The sequence below is a fragment of the Tyto alba genome, unplaced genomic scaffold, assembly GCF_018691265.1.
Source record: "Tyto alba isolate M040663 unplaced genomic scaffold, T.alba_DEE_v4.0 Super-Scaffold_6, whole genome shotgun sequence".
NCBI lineage: Eukaryota > Metazoa > Chordata > Aves > Strigiformes > Tytonidae > Tyto > Tyto alba.
In genome coordinates, this window is record NW_024881327.1 from 24383055 (window position 1) to 24408005 (window position 24951).

The 24951-nt window shown below is 33.4% G+C and overlaps 1 protein-coding gene across 2 annotated transcripts in view; it reads left to right on the plus strand.

Moving 5' to 3' along the window:
* SGCZ (sarcoglycan zeta) overlaps positions 1-24951 on the plus strand; it is a 241443-nt gene that overhangs the window by 203913 nt on the left and 12579 nt on the right. For both annotated transcript variants that reach the window (XM_032999155.2, XM_032999156.2), the window contains one exon: positions 11145-11217. In XM_032999155.2, coding sequence (XP_032855046.2) covers positions 11145-11217 — 73 coding nt within the window. The remainder of the gene's footprint in view (positions 1-11144; positions 11218-24951) is intronic.

A 24951-nucleotide genomic window follows, 5' to 3' on the forward strand; every position in this document is an offset into this window, starting at 1 on the left:
TATTTCCTTCTGTGTGCAGTTCCTCTTTGCATAGTGTGTTCCTATAATTCTGTTTTATACGTTAGTTACTTTCGGTGTGTATTTTCAACATCACTTTTAAGTAAGATTCTGTACAGTGAAGTGAAGATGAGAAAGCTTCATGAATAAGCACACTTCTCTACAAGAAGGGATAAGATGAATGAAAAGTAAAGCAATTAGAGACCTCTCCTGTCAGAAATCATCATATTTTAGTTGATAGCCCGCACTAGAACCTACATGTCAGTGTTTCCTGATGGCTTATGTCACATTCACAAATAAACTGAAGTGAATATGCATACCATAAATTTTACTGTCATGATATATGAAGAACACTTGTATTGATCCTGTCAACACTAATTTCAGTAATGGGCACAATGGGATATGTTCATCTAGCTGTTCCAACTTAGAAAGCATTAGAATTCAGTTTTATGGTAACTGTTCTTTAGCAAATATCTTGATTTCCATTGAAGCTATTAGATAGCAGGTTTGTAAAGCATTTGAAAGATATTTTGTGAGCATGCTAGATAAAGACTGCTAGAGTATAGATCTAAGAACATACATGCACACACACATAGACACACAAATGCCTTTCAGTTCCTCCAGGCAGCCTTATTCCTTTACAAATGCCAAAACATCATTTAGCTCAAGTGGAGACTGCCCTTAAGTCATCATCATTCTAAAACAATCTGGTACATAAAGCGTGACAGAAGTGACAGCAAGTATTATAGGTTATGGCACTTACAGTGTAACTAGGAAGAGTGCTTTTTCATGTTCTTTTTCTGCATCACTTTCTGCAAAGCAGGTATGTTATGGTGGTCAAAGGTCTAGATACAGCAGCATGTAAAGCTTTCAAAGTACCTGGATATCACACTAAGATACAAGACGTATCCAAGATCAACAAAGCAAAATACTGGCAGTAGCTGAATGTTAGCTTCCCTTGAAAAATCGCTTTCCCGATTTATGGTCAAAAACATGAGGTGGGATTGGTAGTTACATCTGAAAGTCTTTTCTCATTAAACATCAAAAGGAAATACCTTTTTAAAAAATATTTATTTTCATATCAAGCAAACCAGCTATATTATTTTTTCTATTTTTATCTTAGCAGCATTACCAAATGATGGACTACTTTTTAAATCTGTTTTTACACTCTCAGGGTGGGGCAGAGAAAATGCAATAGGTAAAGCATACTGTGCAGATAGAGTGTTTATCAACAAGTTTGCTTCATGTTTTAGCTGTCAGGACTGTTTTCAGGCTTTTTATAGTTGCAGGTTTTTTTTTTCTCACTGTCATTCTTGGCCTTGCCTCCCTGGTTTATATTTAGATTTAGGATGAAAGCAAAAGGCCAATTAGAGTGTCTGAATTTGAAGGTTTAATGAAAATACTCTTGTTAGATTTGCTGTCATGAAGAAAAAAAAAAAAACAATTTCATTTTGGCAAAGCATTAATGTGATAAATCAGTATAGATATTAAAAGGAACTTTTAATACAGGATGAGGAAAGAAGCAGAAGGAATATCCTGCTGAAAAAAACAGAGCATATTACGTACAGTGATAAGATATCTGGAGGCCAGAGGGAGACTAAAAGACAAGGAAGATTGAATTTAAAACAAATAAATTCCTTTGGAAGGATTAAGACTATAAGAATAGAGGTTTTTCCGAGTAAGGTTCTCTTTAGTTAAAGCTGAAAGTCTGGATTGGTAAGCATCATGACAGTTTGTTAACTGGATAATATAGAGAAATACCTCTTAGGGCTGATCTGAAGAAAATGCAAAATAAGAAGTTTTTCTTTTTTTGTCTCTTAACCTATCTCTGAACCTGATAAAGTCCTTTGTTGATAGCTGGACATAGAAAATATATTCTTTCTGTAATTTTAACTTAAAAATAGTAAAGAAAAATAATATTTTTCATAGTGACTGTCAAATTCTGTGATGCTCTGTTCCATAGACATGACAATCCTGGTGCCCAGTGTTCAGTATCCTGTTCTGAAAGTACCTGAACGTAATGTAGTTTAATGTCTAAGAGGATATGAACAACAAGTTTCTCTGGCAGCTGACCACACTGAATTTTCATGCAGAAGTAAAACCTGTTTTGCTAATTTTAGCCAGACATGCCTTGTTAAATAGCAAGTCAATGAAAAGTTTTTAAACCTTAAAAGTCTTATGGTGAACTCATGATAGATATATTGCAGCAGTGGCAAGAGTGTGATTTTTGGGTCTCTCCTGACTCACAAACAGTAAAAGAGCAAAGAGTAGACTAGGGTTATGCCACAAGACTCTCAGCAGATCTGAGCTGTTACAAGGTTTGCCAGGTAATCTGAATTGTGGTTGTAATCTGAGTCCTGATACTGCTCCTTGGTGACATGGAAGGGAGTATTGAGACTGGCACTGACAAATTGCTCTGTGACCAGCTCAGTCCCGTCTTGAAAATGGAGAGGTTGATATAGCAGCAAATTATTGCCATCAATCTGCTTCCTCTGCCAGGTATGTGGCAACTCTCTTGTTCTCGCCTGCAAAAACATCTGAGTCTGGCAAAAAATGCATATTTTGGCAAACTTTAGCATATTGCAGTATGCTTTAGTATCTTGTCCTTTCCTGCAGAAAATATGCTGCCTTCCTGTGATTAATACAGAACTCATATAGACATGTGCTTGCTAACATGACCATTGGTGGTTTACAGTCATTGCAGTTAACTGATTTGAAATACATCTGCTTCCATTTTGTTGCTAAATTAAAAGGCTTGCTTCACTGCTATGCTGACTTGAAGATGAGAATATTAAGTGACAAAATTACTGTTGCACATTCACCCTCTCTCTCACAGCTGCAGAATTTCCATTTAAAACTGCAGTAAAGGCTTATCTAAGTTAAGTCATTTGCCCTTTCGCATTGCACTATTGCTAGGTTTGAATGTGCTTTATTCATCTGTGTAATTTACTTCTAGAGAGAAAATCAGAACATTAATAAAGAGCAGGAACAAAAAGACAGTCATAATAGGTGATAATTAAGATAACTAGTGGTAATATCAAATAGAAACTTTTAACAACCTTGTGAGCAACTGATATTACAGCTTCATTTTATTTCTCATATCTGAAAAAAAAAAATTATAAATTTCAATAATTGAAGATACTAACATTTTTCTTTTGTTTTGGTCTAATAGGCACCAAAATGTGTTATACAAGCATATCTCCATTTCAGCATTGTAGAAATACATGTGAGGATTCTTCTGACATTATCAGTTTTTCCTGAATTCAAAAGTATTGGAAGGCATTTTTACAGTGACTTTTAAAATACATACTATATAGTTGCATATTATGGACTTTTTATATGTGTATTAGTGCCCTCTACAGGGTACACAAATGCACTTATGTAAATATTTGTTTATAATTTATCAATGGCATGCTAATTCCTATACAGTAAAAATGCTGTAGTAGAGCTATTTCAAAAATCTGGATAGTAGTCCTGCTGCTTTGTGGCTTCATTTATCATAAATAAAAGCAATTTATCAAACTATAAGAATACAGCAGTAATTATCACATATTCATAACAAATTTTCTGTATGCTGCAGTAATGGCAAAGTAGAGAACAGAAATAAATGCACATTTACATATGGCATAAAGAACTGGCCACTAAAACCTTTATAAGGCATCCTATAAATCAGTTTTAGTGCTAAGGGTAACTTAGATGACTTCTGAGATAGTTAAAGTGAGATTTCCAAACAAGCTTTTTCAATTTAGATAAAATTCACATGTCAACTGTTGACCTGACATTGAAGGCAAAAACGTCAAGGTGCCTAGGTTGTGTACATTCTTGCTCTAGTTTCAGTCAAGTATCAATAGCTAACTAGCCTCTAGCGATGTCAATTTCTCTTTTTTGGCTATAGAATAAATATAAATAATCTATACTCCTAATTTAGGCAACTAATTAGATGTCTAGACTTAATAGAGAAACTCCTGACAAATTCCTCTGAGCTTTTGACTTTTCTAAATCAAACCATTTATTTATGGTATATCTTAACTGTAGGGCAAATGCCCTTTTGCTTTTATGAAAAGCTACTAATTAATTATTTTGGTTTAGATGTTTTTGAAGAAAATTGGATAGACATTTCTGGCTAGGTTTTGTAGGTGGGCAGCAGTACATTATAGGATTTTCAGAAAGCTTCAAAATGGGGAATTATTGCTGATTGTTCTTGAAACTAGGTGAGAAAAAGTTTTCTCCTTCTCACACTTTCCCCCTTCAGATTCTAATATTTTTCCATAGTATTCTGTACAAATACATGACCTTTTTGCTTTTAGTAAAAATCAAGAAAAAAATGTAAGGTAATTTAATTAGTCTTTAAGTTAAAGCCTTCATTTTGTACTTGGGATATCGAAGTTCATGTCCCATTCTTTTGTATCTCAGGTGAGTCCCCTGGTTATGAAACTGTTTGATAGTCCTCTCATTCATTGATTCATTCATTTTTCATCAAAGAAACAGCAATTCTGTTTTGTAACTGATTAACTATTCATTATAGCATAAGCCTGAGTGTTCCAAATCCTAAGGTTATCTTCTACAACAAAGTGGAAATACAGTCTTTTTGATTTATTAAATACAAAAATAATCCCATTAAAATTCAATTTTTTGAATGTAGACAAGGACAATTTTTGCTCTCTGTTTCCAGTATTGTAAGCCCAGAATCATTTACAGTATTTTAAGAAAAATGCAAATCCAGGCTATCATATATATCTACAGAAATATTTTTTGGTTTTAGGAATTATTTACTGTGAAATCAATGTAAGCTTTAAAACTATTCATATGTCTAGCTGTTGTAACTTTTCAATGAGAGTGCATCAATTCAAGCAGAAAATGGTTGTAGTTAATCATTTTTGTTGTCATGTGTATCTCCATCTGTCATACATCACAGGGGAAAAAAGTAAAAAATGTAATGAAAATTACTATTTTTTAAAAACTTGTTCTCCTTAAACCCCTTGTATATATTTTCAATTTCATTTATGTTTTGAAGAAATATTCAATTTTAATGTGACTTCTCAGCAGTTTCACTTAAGTATATTGACTTTTTTCATCCCCGTAGTAACATTTAGTATAGACATTTCCAATTATTAGTTGAATTATGTTGCTATTATGCTCAGTTTTACACCAAATTTTATTCAAATAGGTTCACTTTTTCAGCAGAGCAAACCAAGTGGTGGCTAAACAAAGATTTTGGATATGAACCTTCAAACAAGTATGTGAATGAGCAACTAAACACGTAGACATAATCCAGTTTCATTTGCATTGCAAGACAAGAGGTGTCTTAACTGCCCACCATTAGGAAGCAATGTTTCAAATGTTTGTACTCAGTAGAAATTAAGGTGATATTTAATAAGATAAATCCTGACGGTTGCAATTTTACAAGTATTTCCTGGAGTTGCGATATGCTTTGATTAAAAATTATCACACTGAAGATGCTGAATTTTAATTTACCAAGGAACTCATTCTTCTTATCTAAATGAACGGGTAAGTAGAATTCTTGCTTTAGTAAGGTTGCCATACAGAAAATATGCATCAAACATTAGTCATGTTCAAGGGCCTTGAGTAATGAATCTAAATCATTCATTTTGGAGTTTACTTTTTAATAACTCTGGAGACTTCAATGCTTATGCTTTAGTTTACAAGTGAAGAGCTGTATCTAGTTAGGCCACACTATAGTTTCCTACTTATTCCCCCAATATGGCCATCGGTATCATACCCGAAACCATTACTATTTAACATTAATCAGTTTTACTGCTGAGGGACTCCACAAGATTGAATTCCCAGCAATCATGCCAAGCATGTTTTCATAAAATAACGTACTTACTTTCATTTTAATTATGTACACCTCCATAGCAAAAAATCCTATTACATCATACTTTTTTAATACAACTACTTAGCTAAATTACCTTTCAAGCCATTTATTAAAATTGAAGGTCTTGAATACCTGCACAATCAATATGTGGTCCAAAAGCTGCATTCTGACTCCTTTGGGTTTCTAATCAACCCCAGATAAGTTATAATAACCGGGCTTTTAAAAAAGAAGGAACAAGAATTTTCTGTGGTCTTTCTATGAACTTTGATCTGCATAGTTGAATATTTCTGTTTTTTTTTTCAGTCCGGAAGTGATCAGCTCTTCCAAGATCTTAGTGTTGAACAACAGCTAGCAAATGTCACAAAGGCACTTTTAAATTTTAGATACATATGGTAAAAGAATTAAGAATTGGGTTTCATTAATTGTAATTAAACTTTTTAAACATAAAGTCAATGTTTTCAAGGTCTCTTCAATGGTAAAGCAATCTTGATTAATTACTAATATTTCTCAGTGAAACTTGTGGATGCTTTAACTTAATCATGAGATTGCAACAAGTAAAATTGCAAGTTTCAAAAATTATAAATATTTTACAAACTCATCTTTAAACTCTCTAACTCGGAGGACAAATTGGCATTACAGGCTAATACTTGCATAATCTTAGTACTTCATCATATTATTACTTGACATTTCTGAAAAACCTAAATCAAGGCAGTAAGATTCAGTTGAACCTGTGATGCTGCAGTCCCATATTATTTGTACACATCAAAATTCTACACAATTCCATTGTCAACAGATTTGAGGTAATTTGCTTACAAGAGTGATGTGGAGAGGAATTATGTTCGTGTATGGCTCACTTTTCAAAGCAAAATAATTTATTAGGTTTTGATGCTTGGCTCATCAACTCTTCAGCCAGCATTGTTTCCACAAAAAATACTTAGCTCTACTAATCAATATGCTTAGGTGCCAGTCATTTCACGCTAGTTGGTTATTAAGTCACTAAAAGGTACCAGTGTTGTTATGTGAGCTAACTCATAAATTACAAAAGGATTATTTGCTGGTTAAATAAATGAGAAAATTTCCTCAGCATGCACATACATAAGAAAATGTAATCTGGCACCATACCAATGTTGTACTTCCATTGTTTCTATGAAACTTACAATTTCCCAAAGGCTGAATTTCAGGAACCAGTAAATTGAGCAGAAATTAGTAGTTTACACTGGTCTCTCTGGATTCTGAATAATCAGTTTTAACAGGAATGTGTGACTAGTTTTACTTGTACTGAAAGGGTCACTGATTTTCTTTGTGTCAGAAAAGTATGTTTTAAAGGTCTGGTGTCTGTAAATCTGCTGTGCATAAAGAGGTTTCTCTATGAACACAGAATTGGACTTTTGGCCTTTTTGCCTGACTCGTGCTATTTTCTCCCACAACCTCTATAGTGATTGGTAGTCTTTTACCAGTAGTTTGCCTTCACGGATACTTCTTTTTTAGTGAAGTCTTCACTTAACTCATTCTCTTCCACTGGAAACTGGAGGTAGGAGTAATTTTATTCAGTTACACTTACAGTTTTGATTTTACATCCTTTGCACATACTCCATGCCCTTGCTCTTTTATTTCCTCTGAAAGGTTCACTTTTTATAGCTATCCATTCTAACTCATGTTGCTTTGAATTCAGTTCCCTAACTACTTCCTTTTGAGCTGTACTTGAAAGGGCTTGAAGGTTCAAGTCTTTTCTTTTTATTCTTTTTTTGTATTCATTCATCTCTCTCTAGAATTTCACTCATCTCAAAGTAGGTCTTGGTTATGATTCTGTAAGTCAAGGAACACAGTTAATAGAGCCTTGTTTTATTTCTGTAAAAAAAATGTTTTAACATTGTAAAATATTAAATAAATAAAGCATATTTATTTCATTTAAAAAATCATGCTATTCACTTTGAATCCTGATTTATAGTTTTATTTATTATTCATAAAATAGTATGTTTGTAGTGCCATTTCCAAAACAATACTGAACTGCATGATCTAACTTCCCATCAAAGCACTACAGATTTACATATAGTGAATTAAAAAATAAAGAATGCCTTCATATAATTTTTATTCTGTTCTGTTTTTTTAAGTAATGCTGATTCATTTCTTTTGTTTGCTGTACATTCTGTTTCCATTTTTCTTGATCCTGTTTTTTAACTACTGGAAACACATCAGTATATTCTGACTGGCTGATCTTCTTCACCCCTCTTACTAAAAACACGTTCATTATTAGTGTTTGCTTTTCTTCAAGTATAAAATAAAAGGAAATGGAGATATTGTTGAACTTATTGATAGCATATTTTTTGAGGATAAAGCATTTACCGCAAGAACTTTCCCTTTTGAAGTCATATGAGAAGAATAAAACATATGTGGGATTATATCTTCAAATAGCAAGAGGAGCATGTTTGTTTTGGTTTGAGTTTTAATTATATTTTATTTAATTATATCAGTTTATCCTTAATCCTACCCGTCTGGATTTTCAGTCTACTTGGACAAACTTGGTCTTTCTTTCCAAATTTCCGTCTTGTTATGGGAGAGACACCTTCTCATCTTTTAAACAAATACTGCTGAAAGTGAGGAAACACTAATGCTGGCTTAGAACCGGCTGTCATTTATCTCTTGTTATCAATCTTTGTCTAGTATTATCTTTGGCACTTCTGATTGATTTAGTGTCTGACCCATACTACAGTGATGTTTTATACATCTTTGCATTATTTCTGCTCTTTCAAACATTACAGCTCTGGTCTTCTTATAAGTAAAGATTGGGAATTCAGCATCCTGCTCAGTTATTTACATCTTCATATCCCATTGCCACTTTCAAAAATACAAAAAGCTCTTGACCTTGGAAGTATTTAATTTTGCTGATGAAGAAGTGAACAGCATCTGGAAGCACTCTTTGATTTCTGAATTCCTGTAGAAGTTCTTGGGTGCCATTATAGATGGAAGTGAGATTTATTTTGAGTGACAGAAAGCCTGGCTACACAGTCTGTTACAGGATATTGCTGTCTCTTGAAGGTAGCAGAATTGCAAGGAAATGTCAGGTCTGAAAAGCAGATTCTGCACAGCACCTCTGTGAATACTTCTAGGTAAAAAGATATGCTGTTTTTTCCCTCCTGTGGTTCCCCATAACACTCAGAAAAGTTTGGTTCTAGGAAGTGGATTTGGTTGTTTTCTTGTGAGATCTTCAAGGCAGCAGTTGTAATGAAATTGTTTTCAGTATGCTTTCCAAGGTATTTGTAAAGCTTATAGGTTTCTAGAGATAAGAACCTAGGACTTTATTACATTACTCTCAGAAATCCCCTCTTCCTCTCTTGGATACTCTATACCAGTAGAGTATTTTACAATGAGGGGGGTGGAGGTGGGGAGGAAGTTTGTTTTGTTTTAAAATGAAAGTGGAGTTTATAAGATGACTAATAAAGATGTTTTCCTGACAGTAATGTAGTTTAATGAGATCTTTTTGGCTTCTTGCTCAGGACATTTTCTCTTTAACTCTGTAAAATGGTATTATCAATTAAACATTCTGTAGCCTCACTTTGCTTTCAAATCCAGGTAAGATCAGTTTACTAAATGTTATTGTTTAACTGCAAAAATGTCCAAATGTCTATCTTTATTAACATCCAAAATTTCTTAAAATACTTGTGAAATATTTAGATAAAATATTTAAATAATTGAAATTATTTTATTATATTTAAAATATTGTAGCAATTAGAGTGGTGCCTTTGTTCTGTTGAGAACTTCTTACAAAGCTACTGAGAGACATTGTTGGTATATTTTTAATTTTACTCGGAATGCAAGGCTCAGAACAACCTCTGTTGTTGAAATATGGCAATTAATTCAAAAATATTTAATAATCAACTACAATTATGCCAGGGAGTTTCCTTGATCTTATTTCCAGTGATAGAAGGTAAATGCATTATCTGTTTTACATATGTTTTTATTCAGTTCTTTCACTTTACTAGTGGTTCTTGGTTAGAAAGACTTTCACACAATAGTTCTAGGCTATTTTCTTTACACAGTGCCCAGTACACCATCTTCAGAGAACAAAAGTAAAGGCTTACAAGCACGTGGATATTGTTAAAAAAAAAAAAAAAAAAGGTAAAGTTTATATAAGTGGAAGACAAAAATAATGGCATTGGACAAATCAGTAAACAAAAATAGACATGACAGGCTTCAGGGAAAAAATAAAAACACATAAACTTTTGAATGCCTAAGAACATAGGTAAGCTATTGCTATCTATTAAATGTACATTGAGTGATATGAATGATTGTTATGTGTCCAATCCTTGTGTCTGAGTGCTAGGAGAAATATTCATTTTATAGTGCTGTTCACTACATGTCAGTTTCTTGAGTTTTCTATTTTTTTAACAATGAACTTGCTGATCATATCTTTTTTTTTTTTTTTTTTTTGGTGTGGGGTGGTCTTTTTTCATTCTTAAAAAAGAATTGCATTTAAAGATGGATTGTGTAAATATTTGTCTTTTTTAATATAACTTCAGTGAACATTTATCAGAACACTAATTTTTTAATTGAAAGGAGTTTTTCCATTAAAAAGCTTGGTCATGTATTTCAAAACATGGAATTATCATATGAAATTTGGACCTAGTTATAGAAATTAAAATTCAATAGAGAATCAATTCAGTTTTAGGAAATAGTTACCCATTTTCTTTGCCTCAATTTTGGGTGCCCAGTAGGAGATACATAAGCATCCACTACCAACACTAAAACCAAAGGACATTCCAGATAAATCTCTTTAATTTATTTGAGAACAAAAGTTTTCATTGAGAAAGGTCTGATGGAAGGAAAGTGAAGCTGTCAGTTATTGAGATTCAGGGTAGTGACTTCAGGTGATATATTGTTATTTCAGAACTTTTGAAAGCTTGGCATCTTAATTTAAGTAAAATGAGCATCGTGCAAAAGACAGTAGACACTTCTAAAACGTGTTTTTGTCTAACAAATCTATGATATTTTTCTCCTTATCTGTAAAACAATCCGTTTCCAAAGTTTTGAGATGAGCATTCAGGCTAGTCACTGATAAAAAGTTTGGATCTATAAATGTTTTCACATTTGTATGTGAAATTCATCTACTGATAAGCAGAAGTCTAAAGTTTCACATGACGTTAGTCCAGATTTTGATATAGAAATGCAAACATAAATATGAAGAAACATTGATAATCATTAATGAAGGGTTCAGTCAGATATTTTCTCCTAAAAATGTCAGTTTGTGGTCATACATTTCAATGTGTTTTTATTTTCCAAAGTAATTGTACTGTATTTTATTTATGTATTTTAGGCACGGAAGGGGCAGTGTTTGGGCACTCTGTGGAGACACCCCATATCAGAGCAGAACCTTCCCAAGACCTCAAGTAGGTGTTGTTCAAAAAGTTGTTTTAAAATCAATTATTTTCAAAAATAACTAAGTCTTGATTAAAAGCAAGTATCTGTATAGTAATATATACTGCCTACTTAATGACTCACATATATCCAAAATGCTGATAGACTCCAATTTGTTCTAGCTAGTCAAAAAAACTCCACAAACTTCTATCATAGAAAATGTAAAATACATTACTTCGTACAAATTACTTGCCTCCTGTAGCAGAATCCTTGAGAAGTATGTTTTCCCCAGAGGTTGGAACATTCAAACACTTTTAAGGTCAAATGAGTACAGTACTGTTTAATAGCATCAGACCCAGATTTTGGTTTTTTTATGACCTGTAACAGAATATGTAAGTCAAGTTAAAGTAAACAGTCCCAGTTTTTTTCAGGTGGTGTTTCTGGGTTGTTGGGATTTTTAAATACTACACACACACTTTTCAAAATTTCATTACCAAGTGAGGTTACATTTGTAAATGTAAAAATCCAGAGTTTTCTGTACATAGTCTCAAAAGTGGAGAAATAAGTAAATAGTAAAAGATGAAGTCTAAAACTTACTAAAGCATATATAGACTGGGAAGGAGAATACTTAGAAAGATTTATAGTGAAAGCTTTTTCTTTAAGTGCATGTATATGCACTGCTAAATACTAATCTGTAATTTATATGGATGACTAATAAGAATATATGACAATCACAGAAAATAAAAGGTCCTTCCTTGTGTTTCTCTCAGCAGAACTGGTGAGAAACAATATAGACTTTGATTCAATTCTACTACAATTCCTAAACTTTATATATATATCCCCTTACCTGTCCAGAAATGTTTACAATGAAGCATTGTTAAATGTCCTTCCCTGTATTTGCAAAAACATTTAGGATCATCAGCCAGTAATGATGATGAAGAAATTCTGTGCAGGAAGTGCCCATGTGCACAAGTTTGACCATTGTATGTGGGGTGTAAAAAGGAAATTATTATGTTTGATTATTTACACTAAACATTTTAAGGTAATGTAATGGATTAGATTTTTATCTTAAAAATCCCTATCCTTATTGCCAAGACTCCTGTCAGTCCTTTGTGGAGAGTGGTTATAAAGGCTTTTTTTAGTGATCATCACCAAGGCAGTATAGTCTATAATCAGAGAGAAATCAGAAGAAATCAAAGTGGAAACATGTCATGATTTTATTTTTTTCAGGGGCCCAAAAATTCAAGTAAGAGGGTGGAACTTAACCACTCAAAAGAATGTGGAGACGCTGCTTGTCTACTTCTTTGTTATTATTAAATAATAATTTATTAATATTATTAAATAATTATAACAGAATGAAAATGTAGGGTATAACCTTGTGTCTTCAGGATTAATTTCACCAGTGTTAAAATCACCTCACGTTTCTTGTGAAACTTACATACCAGGCATTCACCTCTTCTGTCTTTTGGCTTTATTCATTACCATGATGCAGACTGTTGCTTGATGTTTTCCAAATCTACCATTCCTTCAGCTCATTTTTCCAAGGTGGACTTAAATTAGTGAAAATTTTCATTAATTAAATTTTCTGCTCTCTCATTAATAATGAACTTAATCCAAACTTTTTATTAAAAAAAATGATGAAACAGAAACCCTTGCTGTTTGGTCAAGCAGCATTAGCTTACATGTAAGTGATTTTATTCTTAATATATTCAGTCTGTATTGTGTTTTGCAAGTTTTTGTGCTCACGTTCCTATATATTAGTTACAATACAGTGATATTCCTTTTTCAAAACTCTTAAGTCATTTTAATCTTTTAAAAATTAAGGTAACTAATATTAAGACAGATTTCTTGGCTTTTGGCATGAGTCTATAACGTAACCTGCAGACCCTCTTTAACCTTGTAGCTTGAAAGAACTATAAATAATATACAAAATACAGTTAGACACTCAGATCATATATATCCCTTTGAAAATTCCAGTTACCATATGCCTTTTAATCTTATTTCAAATGATTAAAAAACAAACAAACAAACAAACCAACCCTGTTGTTTGGATTTTTTAAGTTCAAGTCCTGCATTCATTTTCCTAAAAAAATAAATTGGATTTTCTTTGCTATTTTAAAAAATGTTGTCAGAAATCAGTGATCTGTCATTTAGATGATTGTTTGCCAAATACGCCCAAACAATTAGGTCACCGACCCTAATATGACATTTCCCCATGGCCTCAGAAGCTACCTCTGTCACAGAAAGAAAACAAATACCAGAACCCATTTTCTGGCACCAGGCCCAACTGATACATCTACATTGATATTATAAAATAAATTTATCCTCTGAAACAAAATAGTTTCTTCTTAAATGCTAAGTGGGAACGGTCTTTCACTCATGCTACCTTCCAAATAGCGCCTGCAAATTGTTTGGGAGAGTCAAAACTGACTCTCAGTTGACTCTCAAATACGCCAACGACTATTTAGGTGCATAGATGATTAAGTTCCAGTGGTCTGGCCTGGGTCCTAGGACTTTTTAATGTTTTAGTATAAACTTAGCCAAAGTGTCCAGTAGATCTTATTGGCAGTCCTAAAACGATATATTTTTCCAAATGCTGCATCCCTGCACCTTGGGGCTTTTGAAATTAATGGTAACATGGGAGAGCAGTGAGTTTGCTGTGTTGACATTAAAATTCATTTTTTCAGTGGACACAGGTAGTTGCAGTTTAACAGCAAATCAATACTTGTATACGGGGCTGAAAGATAAAATAATTTACATTGGATTGTTAATTAAAATATGAATGATCCCATATTTTTCATGTTGGAATATGTATTTGTGGTCAAGTAATAAACCTCAGGCATCAAGATATGAGTATATTTAAATAACACTCACAGGGGGTTTTTTTGTTTGTTTGGTTTTTTTTTTTTTTTTCAAAAGAAGATGCTGGAAAACTATTCATAACCTTGAATATGCAACACAATTCACTACTGAATTTAAAAAGTGGAATTCTGACCACCTTGATTACTGGTAATGAACTCTAAAATTTGGACTAAGATTTTGATACCCACAAGGCTCATAGTGTTTGTCCCAAATGTCCTGAGATTTTAGCTCAATCTATTCTGGACAAGGAGCTGAAGAGAAAAAGTCAGATTCATATTAGTTTCACATATCTAAACTTTGCCTCAGCCAGTCTTTGTTCTATAACCAGATTTTGAGGTCTTCAAACAGAGAAACACCTGTAATGTTCACTATTAAAAATGTGTTATGTAAAAATAAAGTTCAGTTGAGATTTAAAATAGCTCCTTCCTATGTGCCCAACCATTTTAGTCACATCTTTCTCCTGTCTTACATTTTCAAATAACTATCAAGGTTTTGCTTTCAGAAAGTGTTTTTCTACAATAGTTTGTGAAAGCAGGTAAGCCCTTTTGTGTCAAATCCCAAAAACTAATTCAATCTGACTTTCATTAGCTGGGATAAGCAGCATAAAAGAATCATGCCTTAGAATCAGTAAAATGAATTATTTCTTAATAATTTAATCTTCATATTTCTATCACTACTGTTTCTCATAGGAACACCGTTAGGAAAACTAAACTATCAATATAATAGGTCCCCAAATATTGATTTTAGGCTAATAGTGCATTAAAACATGGTGCACTAATAGGTAATATCCATGCACAAAAGAGACAGACAGTAGTTAAATGCAGATATCTTTGCCCTCAATAACCTCCTTAATAAGGGGGTAAATTAATTTATTGTTGTTCTCTGGGGATAACTGCATAATCAAATTTAATAGAATTTTTTCTCTTCCATGTCAAACCTCGCATACCATTGACTATCAGATAATCCTGCCAACTAATGCTGGACATTATGAGATGAAAACTGATCAAGCAGCAAGGACACATCCAAACTAGTAGGATCCTACTTTACCTCTGATAAGAATTAAAAATACACAGATCATGTACAAGGGGTCTGTTTCACTCTGAGTTGCCTGATGGTTTGTTTGTAAGAGACATCTTTTGGGGCATTTAAGGTGTGGTTTACTAATAGGGCAAAATACCTATTCTATAAAAGCCTGGAGCCAGAGAAGGCATCAGAAAGGATTTTTTACATTAACTTGTCAGTCATCTGAGCAGGCTGAGAGTAACAAAAGCACTGGGACTCTGTTCAACTATTTTACCCAGAAATCAGATAATAAACCAAACCTCATTGAAAGGGAGAAGATGCAGTAGAGGAAACAAAGCCAGCTTTCTTCCTATGCTGTTTTAATGATATCAGGTTTTAGTTACTTTCTCAGTATTCTTTTTTAATAAAGTGGAAATATTTGCTATTTATGTTTTCAGAATTTCTGCTTGGTGTTTAAATAGTTATTTCAGTGTTTGGGCATGTGTATTGACAGAAACTTGTTTGCTTAGTCTCATCCCTAGCTGTTGAAAACATATTTTTTTTTTAACATACATGTTCATATAGAAATAGAGATGGATGAAGTACAAATTTGAAAAATTGCCAACAGTCAAGCTTATTTTTTTCCATATATATACGTGCTTACATATATATATATGCTTTTATATATATATATATATATATATATATATATAAAGGACACTGAAATAAATAGAGAAGAGAGCCAGTAATAAAAAGTTATAATTACTATGCAGATAACACTCAGTAGGAACAAAAGGTAACTAGATACAGCTCGTAAACTGTAATAATAATTTGCTTCAGTGTTCAGTGACAATGATTATAATTGACACTGGAGAAGGGGAGAGGCTCTAGTAGAAACTGAGATACGAAGGAAAAAAGTATTGCCATCACAATACATATCAAAATTCATTGAGTTTTGAATGATTAATTTAGGGTGCTGGATAAGCTCTATCCATGATCTCAGACTGAACTAAATTTGAAAATAAGATCAAATAGCCAAAATTTATAATAAAGCTTTCAAACTGGAAAACAGACACTGTGAGGCTAATGATTTGGTAAAGGTAGTACTTCTAGTGAAATGGATGGAAAAAATGGATTAATAGAGTCATCTAGTATGTTAGACCCTTTAGTCTGAAATCACTGGTATGCAATGTGTTATAATATTATTTTGAAAGATTCATGAAAGAAAATAATTATTAAGGACCTGAAGATAAGTAAAAATTGGGATGAAATAAAAGTTGGGTAGACTGAGTCAATCCAAAGAAATATTTTTCCCTTGATAAGATAACCTGTTCTTCTAGAAAACAGAAAATAGGTAGATCTCCCATCTAGAGTTTAAGTATTTGCTATAGGGCTGTATCTAATGAGAAATAAAAGGCAAAACAGGGAAGAGTGAATATAAAGAAATTTTAAGTGGTATGTAATAAGCATGTATTGTTCAAATCCCCCCTTCAGGCTGGAGGGAGATTGCAAGGAGAGTTTCTTCAGGACTGATCTTATTTCCAGTTTTAATAATTTTCTTTGTGCTAGAAAAAGGTACGCAGCTTTGGAAGCACTGGCAATCGGAAGATCATTAGTACTAGAATAGGAATATCATGAAACTCAGCAGTATAATGGTAAATATTGGATGAAATATTAGGTAGAAATTAGCATTCTGCCTCTCAGATGCAAAAGGTTCTGGAATAACCTTTGAAAAAGAACAAGAGGGACAACTAAAATTCTTTATTATCAGTGACTGAATTATGTTTGCTTTATTATTATGCCATGCCATGGTTTCAGAAGCACACATATGGGCTCCAAGCATGGCTGCCTCAGGCAAACAGGTTTATGAATGTAAATATAATAACCTATGAATACTATCTCAAAACCCATATAAAGCTTGGAGCAATAGAAATCATTTTCACAGTGCCAAGTTAATGAAAGACAAGGGAACTTTGCACTCTGCAGGTTAGTGTGAAGGCAGCTGAGGATTCTTCCTTACATGAAGCCTGCTCAGGTCTCAGAGCAGCCGTGACTGGCAGAGGTGCTCGGAGTCCCAGGGGTAGATGCTCAGGGTTTCAGTGGGGCCCTGCTTTATGCTCTTGGCTCCAGCAAGTCTTGTATCTCAGGTTGCCCCAGGGCTGTTATACCACTTCCACACCCAAGCTGTTGCTGCATTTTAAAGAAATTCTAGTTCCACATAGTTCCAGCTAGATACAAAAGCACATGCTTTGTTCAAGTATTTCATTTTCACAGATATCCCAGGTAGAAGTGTTTGACTATTTTGTTAATTGAAATTGAACTACAGTCCTCAATGCCAAGGGGCTGATGTTAGTGACACCAGAACTAATTTCTGAAAGGTTGTGGACTCTAAACTAAATAATCTTGTTCTAACATACCTGCATACTCCTTTTTGCTGTAGATTTTCTGATTAAATAGTCCAACAAACTTGTACAATACATCATTAAGGCCAAGTAATGCTGCTGTAACATCCATAATATTTTAATTTCCTGCCATTCTTATGATTTTAAGTGTATAGGCTTACTACTGCAATAACAAAAAGTGCTATTTATATTTTTTTCCATTTGAGCAACATTTAATTTCCTTATTCTTTCCTTATCCCAAATTTCCTCTCAGCCATTTTTTCACTCTAGTTGTTCTTTTTCCCCTTCCCAGAAGTATCTCCATTTTCTATCCCACTCTTTAGCAGTTCTCCCAAGAAAACAAGGCTTCTTAATTTTGCTGTATATGTATTCTCTCCCCTCATCTCCCTGATAATTTGTGAAGCAATTAGATGGTTTCAACCGTATTTGATAGAAAGGCAAAAGGTCCTTAATTTTCTGTGTGTTTTCTGCAAACCAGTGCCTAACTAGAGATGCTAGCAGAAAATCAGCTAGTATTTACTGCTGTCAGTTTACTCATTTGTATACACATGGCTTCAGACTACCCTCAATTTCTTACATATCTTGCTTCATGGTCAGGTCATGGTTGTAGTACTCTGAGGACATGGCGTTTCTAGCAGTGTTGTGGTTGTGGGTGCAGAGGATATGGTTTGGGTTCTTGTCTTAGCACCATGTTGAAGCAAGACAAAGGATCTGAAGCTCATAGAGTCTGGGTAGAAGAAAAAGGAGGCCCAGAGGATGGGAGGGTTGTGGGGTGGATAGTTACAGGGGGTACATGAGTTTATAAAATTATTAGTTCCACAGTCTAATGAACAGTTTCTATTGCTTATATGTATAATTATGCAGAGAACTTCAGTTGTAGAGTAAGCAATAGACAAGAATGAATGATTTTACATATCTAATGCTGCAATTTTTATTCTATTCTCGGTTGTATTTCAAGATATTCACTGCCAAAAAGAAGCAAAAAATCTATTTGGCTTCTTCATAGTCTACCACTCTAGTTTGTATTGCAGAAGGTAAAAAACCCTAATTCTTTCCAAAATGGTGCTTAGCCCAAAAAAGTTACTACTGAAAGTAAACTCACCAAACCTTTTCTGATTTTTTTTTTCTTTTTATGGGCTGTTTTCTTCTTGGACTGTTTAGATATAGACCAAGTACGAGACACTGGAGAGTATATTCCAAGATCTCTGCTATGCTTAATCTGCAGAGGTTGAAGTAGACCTGTCAAAGGAATTTCAGCAGAATAATTTTCCACATGAGATGCAGTTTCCTGAAGATGTGGATCAAAACCATGTCACAGTTTATCTCAGCTAAAATATATCCATTTATATCATCTTAAGGACCTTTAGGGAAACAGTATTGAAAATATCATTAGAAGATTACAGGTGGTCTGGACTGTCACTTCCTAATCACAGGAAGCTAATGGTTTTCAAAACTGAGAAGATTTTAGGTCAACCAGTTCTAACATGTTTCCAGTTGTTCAAAGAGCCCACTTGGGATCTTCAGCCTCCCTCCTGGCACTTTATGTTCAGATCTTACTCTTGACAGCCACTTGAGCATTATCTGTGGGCACGTTGCTTCAATCTTTGAGAAGATAGATTTTTATTTTGACAAAATATATTCTGAAAGACAACTCAGGTAATGGAGATATTTCTGGAAAGAAAATAAATTCATATAACTATGTTTAGTGGAGTGGCAGGGCATGTGTAGAATATGTTTCAGGTCAGAACAAAAGTGAGGAAGATTATAGGAAGGGGAATGTTTTGGGTGGAATGGGGGTAGCTCTAAGATGTCAGGACTATGAGGAATCCTTTTCCCATACCTTTACTTAAGAGACTATTTTGGATTGTTTTATATGCAGATCTTTGTCTCACAGCCTGAAAGTTTAGACTTTTGAACATGTTGTGGTATTTCTTTAAAAAAATAAAAGCTCATATTCTAATCTCTACATTTCTGCTAATTTTCTTGAGTTTCCAGGGTTTGAGTTTTAGTGGACTTTGCATTCTAGAATGCATGATTTTTTCTACCTGAGAGCCCAATTAGGTTTCTGTCTTGTTATGTTCTTAATATTATTCCCGATTTTGATAGTTTCCCTGTCTTTAGCTATTCTGGCAATGCCCTCACCCACTCTAAGAAACAACCATGCATTAAGTTCTCTTTAACCTTCCTCACATCATCTGCTTATTTTGTAAATTTGCTCTCTCTAGCACTCCTCACCCTTCCCTGATGCTGCTTCAATTTTTCTAGTCCTTTAATAGCATAACTGAAAAACTCTTCAATGACATTTTATTTCTTACTTTTCCTCCTTACTAAGTAATAATTTGTATATTCTCTGAAGAGTTCCTTTATTTCCCTATATGAGGAAATTATTTTTCTGATTTATCATCTATGTCAAATAACATCAAAATATTCAGTTTTTTCAGGTGTCTCTTTGATAACACAGACCCACTGAACTGAAACCCAGTGGCATGTACAGGGCAATTAGAACTCAGATTTAAGCCCAGTGAGGTGATTTCTGGGTTAATGAGATTTTCAAGACTTATAATAAGGGTGTGCTGACACATGCCAATGTCAGTGACACCCAAAACATGGACTTAACATGAGATGCTATACTGAATGACATTCTACTGTTCTGATTTAAGTCAAGAAATCTTCCTCTTTATTTAAGTTTATTGTCCATGAGTTGCAAAATTGGATATTTTGAAAAAAAAAAAAATCATGTTAATATTTACTGGTTTAGACCATTACCTATTCCATAAAGCATTCATTTAACTTTCTTTTACTTAAGACTTGCCTTGTGCACTCACAGACTTAGTGCCCCTAAAGGTTTGGTTCCCACATAAATCAGAGAGCTTCCAGTGAATATATTAGAATTTTGCTTCTTGAGAAAGGATAGCTGATGACCAGTGAACAATATTAAGGATTCATGAGGCCTGTACATTTACCCTTGCATTTCAATTAAAAAAAAAAAAAATAATTCTGAGAATATAAGCATTTGATTAAACACATCAGAATACAACAGGCTTCAGGAAAAATAACTATTCTGTCAATGATTCATATGCATCTTGCAGAGGTGCACATTTTGATACATGTAAATGTATCAAAGAGATTTTTGTTCATGTATATATGTTAAAAAGTACATGTATAATCTTGTAAATAGTATAAGTATTGAGACTGAAATGAGTGAATAGTAATTTTATTTTCATAACATTCCCACTATGGTGTAAAATGCAGCTAATAAAGATTCCTCTGATTGAATAGTTACAATGTCTTAAAAAAAGCCTTCCAGATTTTTGTCGCCATGACCATAAAAGTCCCTGATTATTCTTTATGAGTACTACTGGAGTTTGCAGCCTGACTTCCAGGAAATTGACTGAATGGAAACCCTAATTTTATCTAGCACTATCACTGTTCAGTGGACTCCTTTAAAGGCTCTTGGTCTCACTGGAGGACTCTTGAAATCAATTTCCTTGAGCACCAGGGAAGCCAGCTTGTCTTTTCATAATAATTGAAATGGAAGGAATATATATTTATAATCGTTTGAGGTTTCTGGAAAACAACTTTTTTGAAATTATTTTTAAAATAAATTCTTCATTCTAATTTGGAACAAAATTATTTCACTTGCAGAAAAGAAAGACCCTGTGTTATATGGGATTTTGGGGTTGACCGTGCTTGTTTACAAGGAAGAAAAGGAAAAGGGATAGGGAGAGGCTTGCCGCATCCATTTGCTCTCAGCAGCCCCAGTCTGCCACAACTATTTACTTAAAGGCAGCAAGATCGATGTCACAATTATTTTAATCTATAGAAATCTACAAAAAGGTTACCAAGTCAATGTGTAGGTTTTCCATTGAGTTGATATTTGCAGAACTTTTTTTTTTTTTTTTTTAATAATAGGATTCATATGCTAACTGAAAAAAGCCACAAAGTGTTGGCAAGACCATCATATATAAAAGTTAAATACTTGGAGGTATTGAAGTATTTCTTGACTCCCAGGTGTAAAGGTGCTAGTAAAGGGGAAATGAGTTCCAGCTTTACATGTGTGTTTTCTAGTTGACAGTATATTTTTAAATCCCCCATTTTGAATACAAATTCCAAACTGGTAGAGGCTCATATCAGTGGTTTGACTAAGTAGCATGCTTTGGATCCACAGCTTAAATAGACATGAAGCAAATAAATTATTCACATCTGCACAGGGGATTCTTCTATTTCCTTCTATTTTAAGAAATACCTTCTGCTAGCCAACAGAGCAAAGTTAACATACATAAATTGTATCCCATGTGAGTGTAGGGATATGCAAGAGGTAAATCTAAAATATTTCTTAAAACACAAAATTAAACCTTTTGGTTCATTTGTTAAATTATTTTTTTCTTATACAATCTAGGTCAGTTTGTAAACAGGAAATACCAAATGAAAATAATGTTCCTGCATTTCTGATGAGAAATATTTTCATAACTTCAAGGTAACATATTCAAGATATTTGAAAAGTTTCCTTTTTTAGCAATAATTCTTTAATGAATTGAACTCAAATTCATATAGCTTTGCGTCTCTGAATTTTGTCTTTTTTCACAAATTAACCATTGATAATTGAAAAGAAAAAAGCCCTTCTCTGCTCTGGATAGATCATTTGTCTGCATCACATATAGTGAATTGACAGATTATATTTTTAAAAAACCTCTTTTTCAAAGACTCTTTGTCATTCCTACAGTGTTGTAGTTTCTGTCTAAAAATAGCAGTAGCTACCTTCTACATCATAGCTGTTTGCTGTTTGAGAGAGGAAAATTAAATTATATGCATAGGATTCATTCATAGATGTAAATGCCACTGTGACAGGCCATCAGTAAATCTGAAAGGAAAGCAAATTCTTCAATATGCTATTGTAATAATGCACTTTTCCTTGGAGGGATGAGTATTACAATGTGGAGTGTTACAATAAGTTTATAGTAGAGATTAAAGCCTTTAGAAATATGACAAAGAAGAAATATTATAAAGCAGCTGCATATCAAACATAATTTATCTCAGAACACTGAGAAAATAATCTATGTATATAGACTTTTGCATTTCAAGTAGCATGCTGAAGATTGAGTAGCTAGGTCATTTTTCAGATGTAGATCATTGGAGGAATAATAATAAGTAAAGTAAATTAGCAAGCATAAAACAGATTTAGGCATTCCATTTTACCAATAGATAGTGTTTTTAAAACTACTCTGCTGATCATCAACCATTCATTGGCATTTCTACCACCTTATCTGCTTTCAGGAAAATGCTAAAAAAAAATCTATTTTCCTTTGCCACTGTGTATAGACAGCTGATATTAACAACTTCTTCTCAAATTCAGAAATTAGTTGCCCAAATGCCTTCATTTTAGACAAACTGGAAGCCAGTTATGTTAATGTTGTTCATGAAAAACAGTGATGTAGATAAACAAAGCAACTCTGAGCTATACACTGCCTTGTGTGTTTTGGAAAAAAAAAAAAAAAAACAAACAAACAAACAAAAAAAACACGTTTATTCTTCAAACAAACTCATAGAGTCTTGAAATATATTCCTAAGTAGATTTTTATTGCCCACCTGCTGAAAAATTTCAGTCAGATCTGAGAGTGGTTTTGATGTTATGAAATCAGAAATATTTGTGACTTTGTTAATACCCATCAATTCAATGCAATAAATGTAGTTAAAGGCACTTTTGTCTTCATGATTATGAAATGGCAACTGAAACCACTGAGAAATGTTAATATTCCTGGAAAGTAGGTTATAAGTCACAAAAATGTGCTGCTGAAAAATATGGAAGTATGCAATCATTTAACATTTCTACAGTTGTTTCCTTTTAAATTCAAGATAAAACCTCATTAAGGCAACAGAGTGCTTTCAGAAAACTAATTTCTAAACTTTATATGATGCCTAAAAGGTTTCGTTAGATCTTCTTCTGCTGTATGATAGCCATCAGAAGTTCACAAGCCATCACCTGAAAAACACTGATGTACATGATTAAATAATTCATATTTAGATTCTTCCATGGTACAAAGGACTGCAGAACCTTCTATTAACTGCTCCCTACAGAGCGTAAAAAAAAATGAAAGAAAATAGCTTAGCACTAACAGAAATACGGATTTTTCTACTACTACTATCTATACGTATTCCATATATACTTTTTCATATAGGTAGCTACAAATAATGTTTTCCTCTGTCTGGACACCTGCTTTTAACAGTTTCATTTTGTGTTGCCAAATAATTGCTTTCCTTTTTTATTTCCCTATTGAGTGTCAGTGACATCTAACAAACAAGCATTTCACAGACACCATCTCAGTGACTTACTTACTTTGCATGCAAATGTGGTATGTTGATTTCAAAATTATAATCCATCACTATTCTGTACACTTAAAAAATTCAGTAGTTGAAATACACTGAAATTCTCTTGTTCCATTGCTTGATGGATCTTTCATTTGGCTTTTCTATAGAAAAATCTTTGTCAAACTATTCTTTCCTTTATACATCTAGTACATCATTATATTTTTGGATGGATGTGACCTAACACTCAAAATACAATTTGTTGAAGAGGGGAATATAGTGTTTTCTTCAAGCTACTTATTCTAGACATTTCTACCATTAATATACTTCATCTTACAAAAAGCCTTTGTTCAGGTAAAGTGGAACTATGTTCTGTCATTATATTATTGGGATATAGATTAAAAGATTTGTCTCCCTCTTAACAGGGCTGTGCAATAAGTCTACGGCTGAACATAATGAGAATCCAAATTTTTGTTTCCTAGTTCAATACAATTTTCATCCAATCATCTTTCCTTTTCAGTGTGTGAGCATGGCTTCTATGAAATCCTTGCATCAGTACTTCCCTTTCAAGAGCAACCTGTACAGTGCTGTGAGATAACATAGCTAAGAAGGTATCACAGTTCTGCATCAAGGTTGATGGAGGATCTTGAGTATAGGGTAGAGAGAAACAGAAAGACTGACAATACAAGAACAATAGTTTCTTTGACGAAAGATACCAAGACCCAGTGATATGCATCTTAGCCCTATTATAACGGGGTTAAAGAGCATAATGAGCATTTTGCAGAAGATCAAAAACATGCAAATCCCCCCCCAATAATAGAAACATAACAAATTTTCTTTTCCTCTCTTCTTCATACATAATGCTGCTATACCTAATGCTGCTACACTGAAATATGAATGAACCTGTGAAGGCAAAGTAATTCTAATCAGTTTTACATCATTATTTAAAACTTTGTAAGCATATTGCTTTCTTTCTATGTAGTTCAACATTTGTCACTGGTCACTAATCAGACTTTGGTTATTAACCTGTCATTACAAAAGTGCTCACAGAGACACGCGGTACCTATATTTCAGTATTAGTACAGTCAAGTAAATTAGGTACTAATGCCAGAAAGCATCACTAAGCAGACAAGCTTATATCAGTATATGCTTAAATGCTATCTTAAACAGTAGATTTAAACATATACTTAATTTTTT